We start from the raw sequence: 23,390 nt of genomic DNA, 5'->3' as shown, positions 1-23,390 counted from the left end.
TAAGGGGATCTGGTCATGTTCCCAGTATTTATGAAGCTCATTTGGATTGGTGGTTATGGTTTCTTTTGTATGCACTTGTACAGCAGCTGAATATCAGTTGATTAATAATGAGTGACTCACATTTGGCAGATTCATTTAATTATGGACAAGAGACAGCTTTCATCATGAAGATTTGTAGATGAAATTGACAGATTTTTGTGAAATAACAATTGCTTCACACTGCTGGTCTGTATAACAGTTCATAATAATTTCCTAAGCCTCTACTTTATTTATGAAAACTAATAAAAATTCAGTTTTTTCAAATGGGATGTTCAATTATGTGCAATCTTGTATAAAGCAAACTTTCTGCAGGCATCTTTTACACTAATAAGCTTTGAATGCATCCGATATAGAACTATTTGAAAGGTGTGAAGTAATGTGTATGTGGTTAACATATCAAAGAAGCATTTTCAGGTGCATTTCTGACTGACAGTTGCAGAAATGCACCTGATAGTTTTGCCATGTCTGTCTATGTGTCCATCCACAGCAACATGTAACAACTTAAGAATGGTTTGGTGATTGTCAACACATTCAAATTTTGTTGCAGTGTGGACAATTTACGTGTTTGCAGATATAACTGGGTGAGGAATAATGACGCTACATTGCTTACCATGGGGAATTCCCTGATGTAATTGTATAGTCAGAGTTATGCTATGCATAAATTTTCTAAATTGTTTTAAGTGTAAATGGTGGTAAAATAATTACTTCACTGTTACTGTCTACATTTGTGTTACTCCATTGGTTTAAAAAGCTCTGAGCTTTGACTTTGCAGGTGTAAACACAAGTAAAGATACTATGTGCAACCATTCATTTTATTTCTGCAGGGAGATCCTGATAGCTGGATTTTCATTCAAGGACTTAGTTGGCTGCAACCCACTTTAGCAGTGTCACCAACATTTCTTGCAGAAATGGAAGAGAGTATTCCCCATCTACCACAGCATGCAAGTGGAAAAGCCTGGATGTGGTTATACAAAAGGCAAGCTTCTGTTGATTTTATTTTATTGTAAGAATGTTAATATGTCTTTGTAGATGTGATTCTTGGGTGTTAAATGTTAGTCTTGACAGTTACCATCTGTTCCAGAACTTCTTACATAAGTATTTATTCTGTCTACCTTAAATTTGTCTGATACAAACTCATTGTATCTCATGCTTGTAATTATTGACTTAAAACAATGATTGATACATGTGTAGTATAGATTTTAAATTGAAACAAAGGTTGTTATGTATAATACTTTTAAAAGTTACAGAAAAATTGTATAAAGTGAAGCTTTCATGGTGACCGAAGTTGATGAAAGACTCTCAGGCAACAAGCCGTGTCAGGTGGCTGAATGGTGAATGAACTGCAGTGTTGGACAGGGCATCAAGATATATGAACCGGCTTGTAAAAGAAGCCACTGAGATCCGGCTGCACGACAACAACGTCAATAGGGATGTTGGTTTCACGCTGAGCTGGGCCTGGTATCCTGTGACAAAACTGCTGTCTGCCCGGAAGGCCAAGCCAGCTGGAGCGAACACTTGACCTTGTCTGCCAGTTGTTATTGGTCAGCGTGAAATAAAGCAACATGATGCTACTACCTGCTGTCCACCACCAGTTCCCATCGGCGAGCGTACTACATAGGGCCAGTTTCGTTTCACAGCAGAGATGGCTCTCGAAACGTTTGTGGAAGAAATGGTACATTCACCATTCAGCCACCTGAAGCGGCTTGTTGCCCGAGAGTCTTTCATCAACTACAGAAAAATGATTTAAAATTGAGGTAGATCTAGAGCAGTGTTACACAAACTTATTTTGCCTGTGGCACACCCTGATTTGTCAGACACATAATTGCACACCACAAAAGTTTGCCTCATGAAACTATAAGAGTGCAGGCATATGAAATCAGAACATAACACATGCTCAATAAAATTATTAATGGTGAAGCACTGTGTGTGTTTGTGTGTGTATATTATGAATTCTAATTAAGAAAGATAAGATATTGCCTTTTTCCAACTGTAAGCATGTGAATGTACAGATTGTTATAAAAATTTGTGTGCACACTGCAGGAAAACTGCTGTTGCATTTTTTATAAATTGGCATGACAGTCTCCTGCTTCCATAACAAGGGAAACTGTAGTTAGTAAACTAAGATTGAAAATGGGACACATAAGAATAGTAGATACCTCAGAACAACCTTTTGTAATGAAAATTTAGGAATTTCATAATATTTTGACACATTTTGTTGAATGGAAACAACTAATGCCCAGCTTAATGTTTGCATCAGAAATGTATGGAATATGAAAGAAATTATAACTGGTATACTCACAGTTGTCTGAGTATAGTTAAATACTGAATAAAAGTGGTCTGCAAATGGTGTAATAAATTGTGGCTCTGTAATAGTTATATCTATAACTTCAGTTTTGTTAACAGATTGATAATTTCTTTTAAACTTACAAATATATTTTCAAAAGTACTTTAGCTGGATCTTCAAATTGTGATCAGTTTTTTAACCAAACCAAAATATCTGCTGTAGTAGTAGTTTTAAGTAGTTTATGATAATAGGTAAAATACTCTAATGAATATCAGGTTTAGATGTCTTCAGTTTATTAAAAAGCTTACATTTTTTTCTTAATATAATATATGAGAGATTTGAGGAACCAGTGAGGAAAGGTAAAATTTTTAGGTTTTACAAAGGCTGTGGCTTGATTAATAGCCTCTGACACAGAGTTGTGAGATTATAAACTGCAGAATTAACAACATTTTTGTTAAGAATACATAACCAATCAAAATTATGCAAGGTGTTATGAAGGAACAATCATTTGCATTGATTATATTGAGAAATCAAGTAAGTATTGGCAATAAGAAATTAACTTAAAAATCAAGGACAGGTTGTAGGTGATAGATATCAGGAACAACCATAAGACAATTTATTCATAAAGCTTTGTACACAACTAGATGATTGTTCATTTTAATTACTGTAGTAAGACATTTGCACTACTTGTTCTGGCAATTTACCATCTTCGGGTGCTCATATATGTCAGATGTTGTTGGGGTGTATGGATGCTTTATTCGTTTTGGCAGGAGTACACTACATCAGGAGTGAGTTTGCCATAGAAGGGAACGATAATTTACCCAATTGTCCATACACCTATGTTTTTAATTAATAGAAAGTCATGTTCATTGACCAAAGCATGAAAAGATGCATGTGGATCGTGTAACAGTAGCAACAAATTATTATTATTATTAAGTGTTCTGTCTTACGACAGGTCCCTTGCTCTGCCCAAAAAGAGCTCTCCAGTTGTCCCTATTCTCGGCTTCTCGCTTTAATTCCTGGAACGTCATCTTCTTTCCTTGTTTAAGGTCGTCGGTTAGCTGTATCAATCTTCTTCCTAGTCCTCTCTTTCCTTCAACCTGGCCTTCGGTGATATCACTCATTAATCCATTCCTTCTCATAATATGTCCCAGCCAGTTAGCTTTCCTTCGTGTAATCGCCTGCAGAATGCTTCTTTGCTCGTTGACTCTCCTCACTACTTCTTCGTTGGTCACTCGATCCGTCCACCTGATCTTCTCTATTCTTCTCCAACACCACATTTCGAAACTCTCCAGGTATTTCTGTTCCTTCTTCCTGAGTGTCCAAGTCTCTGCTCCATACAGCGCGACACTCCATACGTAACACTTCACTAGTTTCTTCTTCATCTCCAAGCCCAACTTGCTAGTGAGAAGTATCCTCTTCTTGACGAAAGCTGCCTTGGCCATGGCTATCCTTGCTTTTACTTCCTTGGTGCATAGGGCGTCCGTCGTGACTATGCTTCCCAAGTACTTGAAATGCTCCACATTCTCCATCTGTTGGTTTCCAATTACAACGTTCAATGGTTCTGCTCTCGGTGCTATCCTCATTACCTTTGATTTTTCAATGTTGATTTCCATTCCATACTCTCTACCTGTCTCCACTAACTTGTCCATCATGTTCTGTAATTCCTCCTCTTCCTTTGCCAATACTACTAAGTCGTCTGCATACTTTACAGTCTTTATCACTCTTCCTCCAATTTTGAAGTCTCCTGTTCCCTCCAGAGCTTCCTTGGCAAGCCATTCCCCGTACAGGTTAAAAAGAATTGGTGATAAGCAGCATCCCTGTCTTACACCTCTACCTATCTCAACGCTGTTGGTGTCTCCTGAGTCCAGTCTCACTTTGACTTTTTGCTGCATGTACAGGTTTTTGATTAATCTTCTATCTCTCCAATCAATTCCAATTCTTTGTAGGATCCTCATTAATTTCTTCCATTTTACTCGATCGAAAGCCTTCTTCCAGTCGATGAAACAGGCACATACTTCTTCCTTGACATCGAGAACTCTCTCTGAAATTATTCTCATAACTCCGATGGCATCTCTGGTTCCTCTTCCTCTCCTGAATCCAAATTGGTCGTCTCCCATCACTTCCTCTATCCTATTTTCTAGTCTTTTAGTCAGTATTCTCGTCATTATCTTCGCCGCATGTGAGATTAGGCTGATGGTCCTGTAATCGCCGCACTTCTTGGAATTCTTTTTCTTCTGTAATGGAATCATTGTTACTTCCAGAAAATCCTTGGGCCACTCACCGGAGGTGTATATCTTGTTAGCGAGTCTAGTAAGAACCTTCACTCCTTTCTCTCCAAGTTCTTTCAATAGGTCCGATGGGATTTCATCATCTCCCATAGCTTTTCTTCTTCTCATATCCTTTATGGCCCTCTCTACCTCGCTCTTCAGTATCTCTGGACCTTTGTCGACCTCCTCTACGTCTTCTTCTGGCTCCAATTCCATCTCCTTCTCATCCAGTCGGTTGGCCTTGTCATAGAGCTAGCAACAAATAAGAACAAGAAAATGGATAAGAGGAATATTTAAATTTTGTTGTGCTTTCAGTTTAGAAGAACATTCACTATCTCAAAAACTGGCCTGGCTCCTGTCTGACCAAGAGCATCTTCTCTCATGTTTTGAGAAGTATGCATACTTATGCCAGCAGAAATATGGAGAAGCAACACTCATTTGTTTGAGGGCAGTGGAGCAAAATCAGCCATCTTTACTCACAGAAATAGATCCCTGTTTGGTACGTAATTGCGTAATGTGAAGCAGAACTTGATATTGCCAAGGCTGTCTAGTTTCTATTCTGTTTGCTGACACCACAATTTGAAATTGTTTCATTCTCATGGTTTTGTGTTTTATATTTGCTGAGTATTAGTCTGTATTAAAAATTAAGTGTCAAGAAGAGTGAGAAGGTCTATTTAAAAGCCAGATTATCAACAAGAAATGCACTCAGTTTTTGTGTGTCAGCCATAACACTGTACAACGGTATTTTAAATACGGGCGTACCTCGGAGACATTGAAGGTTCGGTTCCAGACCACCGCAATAAAGCGAGTCACACAATTTTTTTGGTTTCCCAGTGCATAATAAAGTTATGTTTACACTATACTGTAGTCTACGAAGTTTGCAATAGCATTGTGTCTAAAAAACAATGTGAGAACATTGCGAGAATTACCAAAATGTGACACAGAGACATGAAGTGAGCACATGCTGTTGGAAAAATGACACCGATAGACTTGCTCGATGCAGGGTTGCCACAAACCTTCAATTTGTAAAAAACGCAATATCTGTGAAGCGCAATAAAACGAGGTATGCCTGTATACGCACACATGGAAAAGAATGGATATGGCTCTCTGTCAGAAAAGAGAGAAGGGAATCATACAGATCATTTGGGATCAAATCCATATTCAAATGGTTACCTTTTTTCTCGATCTTCAATAATTATATTTTATGGCTTGTGTGATTTCTGGGATTATGTACTGCAATGTAAAAGACCATAACATTGTATTTATTACATGTTGAAATATATTGAAACTTTTTGTGTTAATATCATGTATGATAAAGATTTACACAAGTAGGGAAGTCTAATTTTGAATAATTTATTTCTTACATTGCATATGGTGTCTCATTATGGATCTTACTTATTTACTCTAATTTTTTTACAGTATCTTAATACATGGAATTTCAAACCATTTAACAAAACTCATAGAAGATGTTCATCATTTCCTGAAACACAGTATAGTGTTTGGTGTACTGGAAGAAATAAGAACACTCATTTCAGGCTTTTGAAGCAGGCTTCAGAAGGATCGGAGCAGAAAGTAGAGACTGATGCATCTTCATCAAGTGCAGTGCTGGCAAATGAGAACTCTATAATATTAGTTGGAGAACATGATGCAACGGTTCAGGAAGACAGCTATGTTCAAGATGAGATTTTGTGTGATGAGAATGCAAGGTGGAGAAAATCTGTGACTGATGGTATTTCAAAAAATAAAACATGTAGGAATTTACAAGAAGGAAGTGCTGATGTAATAATAAAAGAGGCTGGTGAGTTCAAGCCTTGGTCAAGTTTACCAAATCTTACTGATTCAGATTCAGCAAATAGCTCTCGAGCAAGAGGTGCAACTACAGATGTACAGGAATTGCCTCGAACTTCTAGCAGTGCACCAGGGAGTTTTTCACAGTTGAGAACAGGTAGTCAAACTCTCCCTTCTTCCCCAGCTAAATTTGTTCTCCATTCATCTGAAAATTTTAGTTGCAAATATTTCCTGCCAGAGTCTTTGAAATCCAAGAGCATCAAAACTCAGTCTGCAAATCAAAATCCACCAGCTTCAGAATCTTTTGATTTGTCTCCTAGTGTTCTACAGGTAGACTACTCATCAGATCTTCATTCAGAGGCACCACCTATTGCAACTGAACAAAGTATACGTGTCATGCAAAGCTATAACAGGGATTGGAGACCTGTACCACTCAGGAGTTTTTCAAAAAGTACCTTTATTAAAAAGCAACCCAGGTCAAAAGATGATTATGGAGCAAAACTGACTAGAAAATGTAGCACATCAAGTGGTACCAATGCCGAAAATAGTGGTAGCTCAGACACTCTTAATCCAGAAACAAATAACTCAAGTGATGAAAGTCAGCCTTCTGTTTTGAGGGTTGTGCCTGAACTTATTATGCCATGTGTACGTCCTTCGGATCTAAAGCTTTCAGTTCGATCCTGGGATGAAACTGATGGTTCATGTACTGAGACACAAGCTTCTTCATCTGTTGTAATTACCAGAGGGAAACAAGATGCAGTGACAAGAAGGAGAAAGACAGTCATTGTTGGGTCTGCACCTGAATGTGCTGGTCATTGGCTGAGTGATGAGACAGTGAATCACAGAGGTGGGCATTTGAAACTGCAGCGGAAAAGTTTTATTGAAAGTGGAGGAGGAGATATTCTCCCTATGGCAACAGGTTTCTTTCCTCGACCAACAGAGGGACAGAGTCTCACAAGCTTCCTATCATCAGGGCAGTTCTCACGGCCTTCAGCTGAGTTGGACCGGGAAAATGCCCACTTCAGTATTTGTGAAGCTATGATTACTGCTATTGAACAGGTCAGTATACATGCTTTGTTTTTTATGGAACATAACCTTGTCTTTTTTCACCATGAATTTTTCTTCTGTACTCAGTCCTAGGAATTGTTATTAAGATTCTTCAACCATGTGCCATCAGCATGATAGCCTTTGGCATATGATTTCTAGTATATATTATGTGATTTCTCTGTATAATTGCGACTGACATGCATTGATTTGAATTGTATAAAGATGTATAAAGAGGTAAATCTGGAGGAGTGTAAAATGTTCTCTACAATCTGTTGGTGTTGAAACTTCCACTGAGACATGTCTGTTGTCAGAAAGTGTTTGAATTCTACTATCTCTGTCTTTGTGGGCACCATGTAGTTAACTCTTATTGTATTACTGTAATGAAATTTGTTCAAAAAATTCTTCATTTTTACAATTAAATGGCATTATAAAATAGTTTGCTCATGGATGCAAAACTGCTTTATAATAACATTGAGTGAAAAGGCTTGTGAATTACAATATAGCAAGCTTACAGTATTATAAATTAATAAGGTTGATTACTGTCATCTGTGTTGTTGCACTATGTAGTCTCAGATATTGACAGATATTTCATAGGTGCTTACTAAAATGAGTTGTCTGAGTGTTGAAGACAGTAAGCACCTCTGAAGTTTTGGTTAATTTTTATGAGACTACATGGTGCAACAATCCAGAAGATAGTCAACTTTATGTTTATCACTGTGAGAACCTGAAACATCTCAGTTAATTTAGATCTTCAGGCACTATGTTCTATGTGTTTTTGTAACTAGATTAGGTAAATGACGAAGCACTGAGTTGATCATTTGAAAGCCTGTAAGTCTTTTCATTTTAAAGCTCATTGAAGTTTTTCATTGTATTATACCATCTCACACAACCAGAATATGAATTTGTAAACAACTTGCAGTATACATGTGTGGTGTGGTATAAATGTGTGCAAGTGTAACTAAGTAATTTTTATTATGAAGAAGTTCACAGTTGCATTATTTATCAGTAAGGGAAGTAATAAATGCCAATGAATTCCCAGCAGATCCATTAAAATATTAGTCTTTTCATGTACTGTGTGAATATTTGATTTCTTTTTGTGCTGCTGTAATTATCCAGACAGTTAATTTCTTCAAACTAACTGTGATTTAAAAGGATTAGCATTCATTACCATTTTCCACAGAATATGAGACATGAGGTTCTCACGGCAGTGAGATTGTTGATGGTATTTTCTACAGAACTGCCTGGAAAACTACAAGTTGACATGCCACAGTATTTTTTTTGGTAAAGTGTGTTTAACATGTTAAATACCATTTTTAAGACTTATTTCCCTTGTGTTCCTAAAAGTAAACGATTTGTTTTTATAAATGTTACAAGGAACTTGGTACATGAACATAAAATTCCAATCATATCTACCTTGTGTCCTTCAATTTTTTATCCAGAGGATAAGTCTTTTATAGCTGCATTTTTATGCACTTTGTGGTTAATAGTACAAATGCCTTTGTGTTCATGAACAATAAATAAAGATGAACATTTTTGTTCTCTGCTGTTCTCTTATTCACATGTTTGAGCACATTGTAGCTACTATTTCAACTTCAGAATTTTATTTACATTTTGTAAAATGTGCTGGAGTTTTCTTCTTCATAGCACTAATCTGAGATCCTTTAAATGCACACTGAGTTTCAGATCTTAATTCTGTGTCTTAAAGGGTGTGTTAAATTGAGAGTTTTTTCTATTCTGAAGAATTTTAACATATTATTATAATGTTGGTACTTAAAGCAAGAAATATGATTTTTATTACATTCAAACAAAATTGTAACAGTTACATTTTTGAGCATAGAAAGTAATCTGTGTTAGTTGTGGTTGTGTGTCTGAATATAAAATTTCTAGTGTTGCAACTTTCTGTGATGTGGCATTTTCAAATATGTATCATGATTCTGAAAACCAATCTCATTGCTGTTAAAGGAAAAAATCTCAGGTTTTGAAAATTTGTATGGGAATAGGATAAAAAGTTATATAAATGTGACACACAGAAATACTCTGCTTTTCTTGGAGTAGGTGAAATGTAATCGCCAACTCCGTATTGTGGAGGACACGGGAGAAGTTGGTGATGAGAGCGATGAAGAAATAAACCACTTGAAGCAACGTATCCGAATGCGCCGGCGCCAGCGTCAGGAGGAGAAAAGGTGCCATCTTATACCCATATCGCTGCTTAGTGATGGTAGGACAGACAGTAAGTATGTAAGGCCAATTAATCTGTGGGTTGGTGGGAGTGAAGTGACAGCTGGTGCTACCCACAAGCTACACTTGAAAAATGTTTGGTGTAATTTTGTCTTCATAACTACTGCATCCACCAAGCAAGTTTATGGCATTTAAATATTCTGTTCTTTCACTACCTAGAAATTATTTTCTTTCATCAGCTACGACAACAGACCAAAGTGTGAGCCCCTTATCATCTTCCCCTGGTACACCATCCGAGAGCATTTCCACTGATGATGTTGATGATTTAGAAGTGGATGAGGTTAAGAATTTGGCTCAGCTTAAGAATGCAGGTATGCTACTGGCTTTAATATAATCTATTATCAACTGTTGATATGTAAGAGATCTTGTCCTTTGCCTGAATTGGTTATAGTAACTAAATGTGCAGGTTTGAATATTGCTCTTACCATGTTTCTTCCTTGTTTATACTACAAATTCTCAAGGAAATGGGCCATTTGTTGACATGTTCTGGTCTTAACTGTCTGATACTGTGGTCTCATCAGTGGTTGCCCTTGGTTTCTTGTTTCATTTAGTCTGCTACATTAGTTATTCATTTATTGAATAAGTATGTTTGTCAGGTAACTAATTCAGTTACCTAGTTTTGAAAGGAATATGTTGTACTTTATAAATAAATAAATATTTTACAGTCATTGATAAAATGTTGGTTGACACTTGGTTAGTGATTTTTGGTCTTATGGGACAATGTTGATAACTGTGAGTGTTTACTGCTTTAGATTTTTCCAGGCAATTTACTAGTTTAAATAAATAATGAATTGCAATTGTACGATACCATGTGTTGTAATATTATCTCTCATCGTAAGAAAAACACCTTTTCTAAATATTTCACAGGATTGTCAGTTTCTATGGCATCTCTGTATTCTGAGGCTGACTTATCAAAGCATCCACTTCCACGGACAGGGACAGATGTTGCCATCACAGAGACGGTTGTGTCTGCAGAAGGTGTGGCCCTCTCACTGCTCCGACAGTTTAGTGAGAAAAATCTGCCTCGGGCTTCAGACCTACAGTGGCTTGTTTCAGAGCAAGATGCACCTCAGCAGGTACAGTTCTGTATGCTTATAACAAGATCAAGCAAGGTTAAAGTTAATAAAGGTGACTATTCACAGAATATTTGGTAAATAAAAGTAGAAAGTGGTGGTAGGTGAATTTTTAATGCAAGTATGTCTTTTGACCAAACTGAAAATTTCTCTTATTGTAAAACAAATAGTTTTATCCACAACTTATCTTTATCTTGTCACTTCATACTCACTGCTTACTGAAAATGTATTTTGCTCTTTATAGAGCTGATCTTATGTTCATTGATGTTTATTGTGATTTTTTTTATATATTAGCTGTTACCATTGCCAATGAGTTGGCCAGTAAGTCCAGATGAAGCTGAAGATTTAGATATGCAACAAGCAACACCTTTACGGGGTACCATTGAGTGGGCTCCACCCCGCCCACAGGTCATCTTCACACCTCACCCTCCCCCAGTGTAAGTATAACTCATGAACACACCTTGAATCATTATGGCATCTAGACCTCTTTTCTGAGATCTGTTTTACTACATACAGTACTTTGTAGCACATCTGTATTGAACCAAAATGGGTCTATACGTTTATGTTTTGCAGCCGCAGAGTTCTGATGGTGAAGCAGAATTATAGGTGTGCAGGCTGTGGAATGAAGGTGGCTCAAGAATATGCCAACAGATTTCGTTATTGTGAGTATCTTGGCCGATATTTCTGTACTGGATGCCATACAAACCAGCTTGCAGTCATCCCAGGGAAGGTACTCACCAAGTGGGACTTCACACGGTGGGTTTTTGGTACAGAGGGCAAGAAATGGTTGAATATATTTGCTACATCACTTTGAGTGAATATTTTATGGACTTCAGTATTTTCATGGTACCTTATTGGGGTTATGTTCTCTTTCAGGTACCCTGTATCAAGTTTCTCATACCGGTTACTAGATCAGATGTTGGGTGATCCATTATTTGCTATTGGAGATGTGAGTCCTGGTCTGTACCGTAAAGCCAGGCAGCTTGAACGCACCCGGCAACTTCGTATGCAGCTTTATTACTTAAAAGACTTTGTGCTGACTTGCAGATTTGCTGAACAGTAAGTACTGATTTCTATTTGTGTGTAGAAATTTATAACATACATGACATAAAGCATTTGATTCATATGTTTTGTTTAAAATATTTGTGTACTATTTTAGTATTAATTGTTAATCAGAGGATGATAGATAAAGATTATGGCAAGCAGGATTTCTTTTCTGTAATGCGTTATATGAGCTGCAAGCAACAGTAAATACCTGTTACTGACTCTGTTAGGAGTAAGGGTTGAGACTCATAAAAAAAGTCACACAGAACTTACCACATTTTCATGTAGGAGGACACTCTTAGAATACCAGATCCCTATAGGACAGTTTCCACAACTGGTGTGCTGCCACAAGATGTCAGGTGTATTGCGAGTTTTTATAAGAAATTGTATATTCACGCATCATAGATAGAAAAAGACAATAGCTTATCTTTCATAATTATGATTCATAATACACACACACAGATTCACCATTGATAGTTTTTATTCAGCATGTGTTACAATATAGATGATATCAAGGATAGCTTTTATGAAGAATTGGAATCAGTATTTGATACATTTGGCAAGTATCACATGAAAATTCTGCTAGGAGATTTCAATGCAAAAATTGGGAGGGAGGATGTCTTCAAACCCACAATAGGCAGCGAGAGTCTCCATGCACTTAGTAATGATAATGGCGTCAGAGCAGTGACCTTCGCTACGTCAAAAGATTTAATTGTAAAAAGTACAAAATTTCCACACCGTGATGTTCATAAATACACTTGGACTTCCCCAGATGGCAGAACACACAATCAAATAGATCATGTTTTAGTAGATAAGAGAAGGCAGACAAATGTAATTGATGTGAGATCATTCAGAGGAGCAGATTGCGACACTGATCATTATCTGGTGGTAGCAAAAGTGAGGGAGCGGCTTTCAGTAAGTAGACGAACTAAACAAAATTTTGACACAGAAAGATTTGATTTGAAAAAATTAAGTGAGGGAGAGGCAAAGGAACAATATCAAGTTGAAATTTCGAATAGGTTTCAAATTTTAGAGACAAATGAGGATAATGAAAGTGTGGACATCAACAGGGAGTGGGAAAATGTCAGAAACTGCATCAAAATTTCAGCAAAAGAGAAACTAGGATACTACAGGAGAAAGCAAAATAAACCGTGGTTTGATGAAGAATGTTCAAAATTAATAGATCGAAGGAAGCAAACAAAATTTCAATGGTTGCAGAACCCAAACAAAACAAATGCGGATAATCTATGTAACGTGAGACGTGAGGCTAGTAGAACCTTTAGGACTAAGAAAAGGGAATACCTGAAGGGCAAAATTGCTGAACTTGAGACAAATAATAAGGAAAAAAACATCAGAGACCTGTACAGAGGCATTAATAACTTTAAGAAAGGATATCAACCCCAGACTAATTTGGTAAAGGATGATAGTGGCAATTTGCTTGCAGATCCAATAAAAATTGTGAATAGGTGGAAAAATTTCTTTAGCGAGCTCTTAAATGTTCATAATACTGGTGATATTAGACAGATTAAAATGCATACAGCTGAACTGTTGGTGCCAGAACCTAGCTTAGATGAAGTGGAACTAGCCATTGGGAAGTTGAAAAGTTATAAATCTCCAGGAATTGATCAGATTCCGGCCGAATTAATTAAAGCAGGTGGCAAAGGGTTGCATATGAGGATCCATAAGCTTATTCAGTTAATTTGGGATAAGGAAGAGATGCCACATCAATGGAAGGAATCCATAATTATTCCTATTTATAAGAAGGGGGACAAGACTGAGTGTGGTAATTACCGAGGAATATCGCTGCTATCAACCTCATACAAAATTCTATCCAACATTCTTTTGGCAAGATTAACCCCATATGCGAATGAAACTATTGGGGATCATCAGTGTGGGTTCAGACGAAACAGATCAACGATTGATCAGATCTTTTGCATTCGTCAGATACTAGAGAAAAAATGGGAGTTCGGTGGGACTGTACATCAGTTATTTATAGATTTCAAAAAAGCCTATGACTCTGTGAAGAGAGAAGTGCTATATAATATTCTTATTGAATTTGGTATACCAAAGAAGCTAGTGGGTCTAATAAAAATGTGCTTAAATGAAACCTGCAGCAAAATTCGAGTAGGTAAATATGTATCTGAGACATTCCTCATCAAGAACGGTCTAAAACAAGGAGATGCTTTGTCTCCCTTGCTCTTTAACTTTGCGCTAGAATACGCCATCAGGAAGGTCCAAGGTAGGCAGGAGGGTTTGCAATTGAACGGGACACATCAGCTATTGGCATATGCTGATGATGTTAATTTATTGGGGGACGATATAAATACAATAAAGAGGAACGCAGAAGTTTTACTAGAGGCTGGTAGACAAGTGGGGCTGGAAGTAAATTCAGAAAAAACTAAGTACATGTTAGTATCTCGTCATCAGAAGACAGGCGGGCAAAATTATCTTAGGGTAGCTAATAAATCCTTTGAAAGGGTTACAAAGTTCAAATATTTGGGAACAACAATAACAAATCAAAATGATACTTGTGAGGAAGTTAGGAGGAGACTAAATTCCGGAAATGCTTGCTACTTCTCAGTCCAAAATATTTTGTCTTCCCGTCTGATTTCTAAGAACCTGAAAATTAAAGTATACAAAACAATAATCTTGCCTGTTGTTTTGTATGGGTGCGAAACATGGTCTCTCACTCAGAGGGAGGAACACAGATTGCAGGTGTTTGAGAATCGGGTGTTGAGGAGGATATTTGGGCCTAAGAGGGAAGACGATGGGGCGTGGAGAAAACTGCACAATGACGAGCTTAAAAATCTGTACTGCTCCCCCAGTATTGTGAGGGTGATTAAGTCGAGAAGAGTGAGATGGGCGGGACATGTAGCGCGCATGGATGGGACAAGAGGTGTGCACCGGGTACTGGTTGGGAAACCTGAAGGGAAGAGACCGCTGGGGAGACCTAGACGTAGATGGGAGGATAATCTCAGGCGGGATCTATGGGAGATAGGAGTTGAAGGAAACTGGATTTTGTTGGCCCAGGACAGGGTCCGGTGGAGGGCTTTGGTTAATTCGGTGATGAACCTTCGGGTTCGGTAAGCCATCTAGTTAGTTAGTTATGTGTTACAATATATTTCCATACGCCTACACACTTAAAGGGGCAAAGATTTGTATGTAGATATATACAGGTATCCCAAAAAGATGTACACACAGCAGCAGCTTTGGTGAAACTAACAGTAATAATTTTGAACACCTACACTAGATTTGCTAATTCACCAAGTGCCATTGATGATGTATGTAATGGTTCAATTTATTAAAATGTCTTTATTTCATTTGTTGAATGTGTGTATACACCTTTTTGGGACACTCTGTGTTTATGACCATGCATAATTTTGTAACCTCTTTTCATGAGGCCATCTTGTGTTTTGACAAGTTACGATGTGCTACAGGCGAAGAAAGTTTGCAGAACACTGTTGTAGGGCACAGTTCTTGTTATTTGTGTAATTTGAGAATCACCACTGCAACAGTAGCCTTTCACCTTCATAAAACTGTACTGTGTAAGGAATTGTACCATTCAGCCATAGTGATGTATTACTGTGGCTTTTTATTATTTTACAAAATAATGCACTGACTGTGTGGTACCAAAAGATCATTGTCATCAAGAGACTGCTGTTGGACCTTATCCTGAGCATATTCAATCCATTTCACATTTTATACAATACACTGTGCCACTTATTTCCCCAAGGAGTCTCTTGGGTTAGCTAGTGAGAAAATTGTTTTCATTTTTATCTTCCCTTAGTCCTACAAAATAATTGGGGACTTCTTTTTTTATGTCACATTTCCATGGTAGGATGGGTCTCTTCTTAACACAGCATTGTGTGTTCTCAGGTTTCAGATGGAGGTGGCTTCCAGATATGGCGGGTAGCTGTGTAAATATTGAATAAGCAGTAACAGACACATTACAGATGGTGGTTTGGGAATATAAAGTGTTACATAGGTCTTGGTTAGGCTAACGTGAACACTGGTTCCATAAAATATGGGGGATGTGAGGAATTTCTGGACTAGTTGAGTGTACTGTCAGCTTCTCAAGAAGAGCTGTGCTCCATGGATTTAGTTATTGTTTGGTTGTCTGTAACATTTAAGCTTCATACTGTGTGTTCTTGTTAAATGATGACATTTAAATCAGAAGTGAAATGGGTAAAGAGAATGTTTAAATTGTTTCTTTCAGTGTAGAATTACTGACATTTGATTAGTTTGCAGGAAGCTCTTCATAAGGAATCAGCATATTTGTTGACAGAGCTTGACATCTACTCAATGCAGGATCTAGTTGAGGTGAAGAGTGGAGAGATGGCAACAAGACTGAGGAAGCTAGTTAGTAACAGTTCCCAGCATGTAGCAGACTGTCTGGTGGGTTCCACTTGTTTGTTTGTATATTATCATCCATATAACTCCCCTGCTCTCCATTGTGTGACACAGCAAATCTACTTATAAAGTGTCTAAAAATTAACCGCTTTTTTAAGTAAAAAGTAATTCATTTTCACATGGAATTTGTGTTCTCTCACTGAGTGGGGAAGAGAGAGAAAAAGCTAGAGAAAGAAATGATGATAACACTTTGGCATGCCAGTCTTAAAAATGGAATTAATTTGTTTGAGAACTTGTGTTAAAATTTTGACGTTTCTTTTATTCCAGTTGTGTCAGGCTCGAGGGTTTGTTTGTGAACTATGTGCTTCTCAGGAAGTGATCTTTCCATGGCAGCTCAATAAAGTTGCTCGATGCTCCAGCTGTGGTGCCTGTTTCCACACTGCATGTTGGACTCCCTCTCCTTGCCCACGATGCACTCGCCTAAGTGCTCGGAGGCAGAGCCGTGTATCAGAGATTGATGCAGATATACAGGCTGTTTGACACTGGCTTTTATGTTAGTTGTGTTTTCTTATTAATTCACATCACTGCTTTGTCAGGAAGAATGTAGCATATTGATTAAGTTATAGTCGATGAATATTATAATACTGTTCAATAGAAAAGCACTATGTGTACATTAAACACCCTAAATTGCTAGTTACCTGTGGTAAATTTCTAACACTTTTCCTAAATATAATATATAACTGTAAATATAATAATAGTAGAATTTCACATGGATGTGTAGAGGTTTGTAATTTTTGCACCTGTTGCATATTGATTTTTTCTCAATTTACAGTTCACCATGTGGTATTGCTCACAAGTGGCACCGCACCAGTTGCAGATAAAATTTTCATTCAGTTTGTGGAATTACTTTTGATTGCACATCTAATGGTGGAAACTGGATTTTGAGGCTGGTCGTAATTTATATTGGTTCGTTGTCAGTTTATCATTGACTTTGTCCCATAGAATTTGCCTCCCTGTGGTAAATGTGATTGATGCAGTTTTAGGTGGTAGGAGTAGCTGCAGTCTTTAGTCATCAATCAGGAAGGATTAAATAATTAAGATTTGAGGTTTTCACGGTGCAACAACCCAGTAGACGGCCATCTTCATGAAGGATTCCTTTGCCAGATCATATGCCAGTCCCAGTGCTATGAATATGATATTTTTGTCACTGTCTTGATGTATGTTGCTTTTGTGGTTTGTATGACAGCAAGATTTTTTGAGTTAAAAGTACCCATATTAACATCAGTCCTTGGGTTAAAATTGGTAAAATTTTTACTGCGAAGAGTCTAGGGCCAATGACTTGATATATCTATGTTCTGTGTAACTTTTGTTGCTGTCTATAACTTTTTTTATGTGTTTTGTAAATGATGTCCCTGTAGTCTGTAGAGTTATTCTGGGGTATTTGAACAAGCTTTTGTTGCTGAGTTCTGTATTTAGGTTTTTTATATGGTTACTTGAAGGAAGCATGCCTCCCTTCTCGAAAACCATCATAATTGTTTCCCCTTGACTGATTTAAAATTAATGTTCTTGAGCTCATTTTGTTAATCTGTCAAAACTTTGCTGCAGGTCATCTATATATCTTGCTGTGATTGCCATATCATTTCCATACATGTATAGGGAGCTGGACCCTCCATGAAGCTTTTTGTCCTTTAGTATGCCATTAGTCGGGGCCATATTGAAGAGAGAAGGGGCCTCAGTTGGTCACCTTAGAGCACCTTATTGGTCTTTGTAGTGGCTTGTGATATGGTGATTCTGTTGTCTGCCTTGATGTAGTTTACTGCAAGGATGTTGGCTGTGGTCTTTATTGTGTATAATGGACTCTTCTCAGGCTACGAGCCATGTCAAATGGTTGAATGGAGAAAACACCAACGTGTGAGGAACCATCTTTGTTTTTATCCTCAGGGTAATGAAGTTCAGTACCATGAGATGTTTCTTGAAACAGTGTTTTCCCCATTAAACCACCTCACATGGCTGGTAGCCAGAAAAGAATTCATTATACTTAGTTGCCGTTAAAGCTTCAGATCATACTTTGTTATGTATTTTTCTTCTATGATTTTAACTAATTTCCTCAGGAGTTATTCTCTGTTCATCAGATCAGCTGCTGTAGTATATTCTATGAGAATTTCATATGGTCTTCCCCTTGGTTGATTTAAGGTGTTGTTGATATCTCTCAGCAAATATTGTATTATGTGAAGAGTGCATCTTCCTTTCCTGAACTCAGATTGGTTTTCTGAGATTTTATCATTGCCCATATCTGATGGCCTGTAAGTTAAGAGTTTTGTGATGATTTTGAAAATGTTGCATTCTAGTGCAGTTCCCTGGAGTTATCTGCAGATTTTGTATCTGCTTTCCGTCTGTAAGATGCCTTGATATTGGAGTGTCTCCATGGTCTGTAATATTTCCCTGCTGGGATACACTTGTTGAACAGTGCTGCCTAACAGTTATGTTGGTTTGGCATGCTTGAAATATGTAGTCAGTTCCTGCTGTCATACAATTTTCTGCTTCTTCTTTAGTGAATAGAATGAAATAGTTACTTGCTGAATTTGGGGTCTCCTTTTGTGTAAGCTTTTGGTTTGGAATTTCTCCGAATGTTGTTTCTGTGGGAATAAGGTTTTCTTGTCTTTAAAGCCATAAAGATATGTTTTCTTGCTCCCTTGATTTGCTTGTTGGCTTTCATTTCCATATGTTGTCCATTTTTATTTTATCAGACCTTATATTCCTTGTGTCAGGTTGCATAGATTTCCATTTGCATGGAGAGCTTTGAGGGTTTACAAGCTTTGTAGCACTTTTTATTGAACCATATCATTGCCTTTAGTTTGTTTTTGGTGCATATCTGGAGTGTTGCTTATTTATTCGTGGCTCCTATATTGGTGTGGGTGTTTGTTGGATGACCATTCTTTATTTCTTTGGGTATTGTTTCTGATGTGTTGAGTATGAGTTCTGTGCCGATTTTCCTCAGTGGCTTCGTCTTTACTTCTGGGTTTTGGAGCGTCTAGGCCGTTGCGAATTTTAAATTTGCTGTGCGGTAGATGTTTTCTCATGATCAATAATACTTTGTCTCACACCTACTACACCATTCATTGTGAAAACTACGTCTGTTGCACGTGACGTTGTGGGAGATATACGGTATTGTCGCGTGTAAAACATATTTTTTTGACAAGAATTCACCGTCAAAAATTGGGGCGCGACGTATACAGTAATATTGTTTTTTCCTATAAAAGTTAGATCGTAGGGAAAAAAGGTCGTGAGTGTAGGCAACTGAGCCCGCGACGTCGGTGTTGTATGTTGTGAAACCCCCAGTAGAGGTCGTTTGTAGTATTAGAGGTTTTTACGGCGGTGAATCTGAAGATGGCTGTCTTCTGGATTTCGTTGTGTAGACTGGTAGTTTACCGATCTTTCAGATATCCTTGCTGCCTACATCATCAAGGTGTCGTGACATCACTGAGAAATTGCTGGAAATGCAGCGAAAGACAACGAAAGTGCCGCGAAAGCAATAGCAAATACTCTACTTTCGCACAGGTAAAACTAATGCAGCTTATATACTAGATATTGTACCAAATTCTTTACAAAAAATCTGTTTGACAAATATGGCCTTTCTTTTCCAAGATAACATTTTATAATTTACAGCTTAATTTGTCTACTGTACAATTTAAGTCCCCAGTTAATATTATCTGCCCGTTTGTTGTAGTAGGACTTTGCAGTTAATCCATAATAACTTCTGTGCAGTAAAGTTGGATGTATGCACTGATTAGTGTTATGCTTTGTTTTTATGATTTGTATTTGTAAAATTTTGGTGGGGCTTACTGTAAATAGAGGCATAATAATGTATTTCATGTGCAAACTTTATTGAAGATTATGTGGCTTAAATTAGTAGTATTCCAATTACATCCACTATTGAAACAGCTAGTTGTGCCAGTCCAGGTCCGTGGTTCAATTCCCGAACGGACTGAAACTTGAGATGAGGGGTAAACCAGGCTTTGGCATATTAATCTGGTTTATATGAACGAAGGAGGTGTGATTAGATGATACTTGGTACACCTCACTTCATCAAAATTTGAGTGATTTTATTAAGTTTTGGCTTTGTCCAATGTATCACATTGGGAAAGAGAGTGGCGCCATCCTGGCGTGTGAAAGTCTCTTCCCCCGACATTCGGTTTAGTGACCGTTGGTTTGGGGCGCCCTAGTAGGTGTGAAGTGACGATTGCCAGATGACCGCTGCTCCACTACGACTCGGACCAATGGAATTTGAATGTGGCTGTTCGGCACGTTTCCGACGTCATAAGTGACTTTTTGGGGGACGAATCAGATTGTCATATTCAATTCAAAATTCAAAAACAGTTACGTTGCGGGAATATAAAAAGCGAGGTTGCGTTGGGGCTTGCTCTCTGAAAGTTCGGTTCTTCAAGGCAAGTAGACAGTTTCTCCTCGATTCATCAAATTACAAGTACAAATACAACAGCCGAATCATCGCGCTGCCCAAAAATCAGCATAACTTATTGAAAGGAATTAAAAGGTGGAATATTTCCAAGGTGACTTCGGTGTGATCTGCAGTTGATCATCCCCACAGATTTCACGTCCTTGGCGCACGGCCGCTCCAACTATCACAGTCCCCGTATAATCCCTGAGAGTCGGACAATCTTGCTCGCCGACAAACCCTACACCAATTATTATTCCTTATATCCTTCCGCTTTATATCAAGCTGTGACCGCAAGCAAACCGGGCACGCTACTGGGTTTGATCCCGGGGCAACCAGAGTAAGAAGAAAAACAGTCAGCGGAAGGGCGGTTGCATAGTGTATTACATTAATAGGTGATAATGGCGATGAAAGCTCTTACTTGCTAAAAATAGGTGCAGACATTATTTGAGAAAGTTTTAGTCTAAGTAAAAAGTTTACCTGAAAAAAGGGTGTATGAATTATGTGTATCAGTATTTACACTCCCCAACTATGTTTTATATTCCATTTATACATTCTGGAATGAGATTTGATGAAAAGTAACATGGTTCAAAAGGGTTGGTTCTTTTGATTCATATAGTGTTATTTATTGATCACAGTAGCTTGTGATGAAAGCTTTAAATTTTACAATTTTATAACTTCATTTGCATTTAACTGAAAGTGAAATATTTTAGACCATTCAGTCATACAAAACTTTCAGATATTAGGAAGGGTAGAAAGATGATAACCCTTTGTAAGTAATGTTTTTTGTTACTTCATTATTTGTGGTATAAAACATATTTATGACAATTGTCAGTACAGTAGAATTCTCTTAACATGTTTTCCAAGGAACGTTACTAAAACCTTGACAAGGGAACTTTATACAAAGGTATTATTTTCATGAATAAATGTGAATTGAATTTCCTATGCAAGCAGAACAAAGACTCACTTCTGTTGCATACCATACTATCTTTTCCATCTCTAACAGTTAATGTAGGATTCTGTCTTTTCATCATTCCTTAACTGTCATTAATCTCAGTGCTTTTATTAATCTCAAGAGGAAAAATTCTCAGTTAAAAAAATCCTATTTTTTTCTCTTTACCACCAAAATACTCTCAAGGGAAAAGGTAAAATTGTGAAATTAAGACGTACTAGCCAAAGTAAAGCCTCACACAAACACTGACAGAAAATAACACCTGGACATTGTTCTGATAATTCTTCTGCAGCTATTTTATTTTGTTTTGCATTAGAACTTGGAAGTGAGATCCCTTTTGTATATGTAAAAAGAAAGCATGAACTTGCTGAGAGCATGGAAATGGAACATAAAATAATATTTCTGATGGACAAAGTGTGGTGCTATAATAGGGCCAATGAGGTAAGGAAAGTCTGTGATCATATTGTGTAATATATGCATCATATGAAAGCAAGTAAAAGATAATCCCTGACAGCTGATGCTGTGCAGTTGAAATTTTATGCTATGGATATAAACAATATACTTTTGTTACAAAAGAAATGGTTAAGGTGACATTCATAGACATTGTGTCTGTGTAGAGTCTCTGTCCTAGAGTGTTGAGGTATCCATCCCCTAGTTCCTATGAAAGATGACAATGAATTGTATAGTTTGCAACTGTAATCTTGAGACTTGCCGGGTGAAGGATAGCGCTAACCTTTAACGCTTTGGACTTCCTGCATTCCTTGCAAGTCTCAAGATTACAGGTGCAAACAGTACATAGTATGATATCTCCACAGTATAATATTGAAGTGTAATGTATTTATTTAAATATTACATACCTGCAGATGAGATGTGCACTCCATTTTCTGAATGCAAAAAGTTAAAGTTGTTATTACAAGTCTGCAGTGTAACTATACAGTGCAGTTCTTGAGAAACCAATAGTCATTAAGCTAGCTAAGAAAATTTATCTTCTGTCATGGAACCTGAAGGATCATTACTGGGTTCACAAGAGCCCAACACTGGCCCCTTTTATGAGATAGATGTTAAAATGTTTTAAATAAGATGGTATGGGCACATTTTAAGAATGAGAGTTTAGGGTCCATGTTGGTCTTCTGGGCTGCGATGACAGGCTGGGGAACCTTGAAGATGGAGGCAGTATATTCTTCTGAAATGTTGGTATCTACCTACAATTGCAAATGGTATTACACCTAGAACACCAACATAGACATATTTTAAGAATGAAGAGAGGATCTCTAAGGTTTTGAATAAGCCTGATTTTCAGACAAAATTTACTTTTCCAGAGAGACATAGTAGTGCTACTGTACCACTAAAAGGTTCTGTAACTCTTCCACAGATGTCAGATTCTTACTTCAGTTATTCAATCTGAACTATTATGCAAATGGGTGATTCTACAGAAATGGGTAGCTCTCAAATGTCACATTCAAACCCAGCTCATGAATAGTAAAGTTATAGAGGAACAGTGGTTTTCTGATCTGGAGAAGGATATTAGTTTGTTACTCCCATTTGTATTCCACACCTTGCACTACATTTGTGATACAGATAAGAATTTAAGAAAATTGATGCTTTGAATGTATGTTCAGCACTAAAAATTTTAAACAGTGGCCATAATATTGTCTGCAGGTGACATGAAGAACAGAAAATGTCTACATTTCATCATTACATGTTCTGATATTCAGTATAATCAGTCAGGTTAATTAAATATGTACTGTAATATATTAACTTAAAAAACGTGCCTGTGAAGGGTAACAATAAAAGTTTTCTTTTATGTATCTCTTTTTATAACATGTTTCATGATAATGTGTTCACTCCATTT

At 37.4% G+C, this 23,390-nt stretch overlaps 1 protein-coding gene across 8 annotated transcripts in view; it reads left to right on the top strand.

Annotated features, from left to right (window-relative positions):
- Rubicon (run domain Beclin-1-interacting and cysteine-rich domain-containing protein rubicon) overlaps positions 1-23,346 on the top strand; it is a 28,032-nt gene extending 4,686 nt beyond the window's left edge. For 3 of the 8 annotated variants that reach the window (XM_022076919.2, XM_022076917.2, XM_087352340.1), the window contains 12 exons: positions 864-1,015; positions 4,909-5,092; positions 6,013-7,440; positions 9,484-9,658; positions 9,846-9,977; positions 10,534-10,742; positions 11,034-11,176; positions 11,313-11,495; positions 11,616-11,798; positions 16,025-16,178; positions 16,461-16,686; positions 16,966-23,346. In XM_022076919.2, the coding sequence (XP_021932611.2) occupies positions 864-1,015; positions 4,909-5,092; positions 6,013-7,440; positions 9,484-9,658; positions 9,846-9,977; positions 10,534-10,742; positions 11,034-11,176; positions 11,313-11,495; positions 11,616-11,798; positions 16,025-16,178; positions 16,461-16,673 (3,156 nt within the window). In that variant the 3' untranslated portion in view covers positions 16,674-16,686; positions 16,966-23,346. Of the gene's footprint in view, positions 1-863; positions 1,016-4,908; positions 5,093-6,012; positions 7,441-9,483; positions 9,659-9,845; positions 9,978-10,533; positions 10,743-11,033; positions 11,177-11,312; positions 11,496-11,615; positions 11,799-16,024; positions 16,179-16,460; positions 16,831-16,965 lie in introns of those variants that run through there. The other 5 variants (XR_002545161.2, XM_087352339.1, XR_002545162.2 and 2 more) reach the window with 5 other exon arrangements.
- The last annotated feature ends 44 nt before the right edge of the window (positions 23,347-23,390 follow it).

The sequence above is a fragment of the Zootermopsis nevadensis genome, unplaced genomic scaffold (assembly GCF_977971745.1).
Source record: "Zootermopsis nevadensis isolate Lab colony 2312 unplaced genomic scaffold, Znev_1.0 Znev_ptg000021l, whole genome shotgun sequence".
Lineage (NCBI taxonomy): Eukaryota > Metazoa > Arthropoda > Insecta > Blattodea > Termopsidae > Zootermopsis > Zootermopsis nevadensis.
This window is presented reverse-complemented; position numbering and strand designations above follow the sequence as displayed.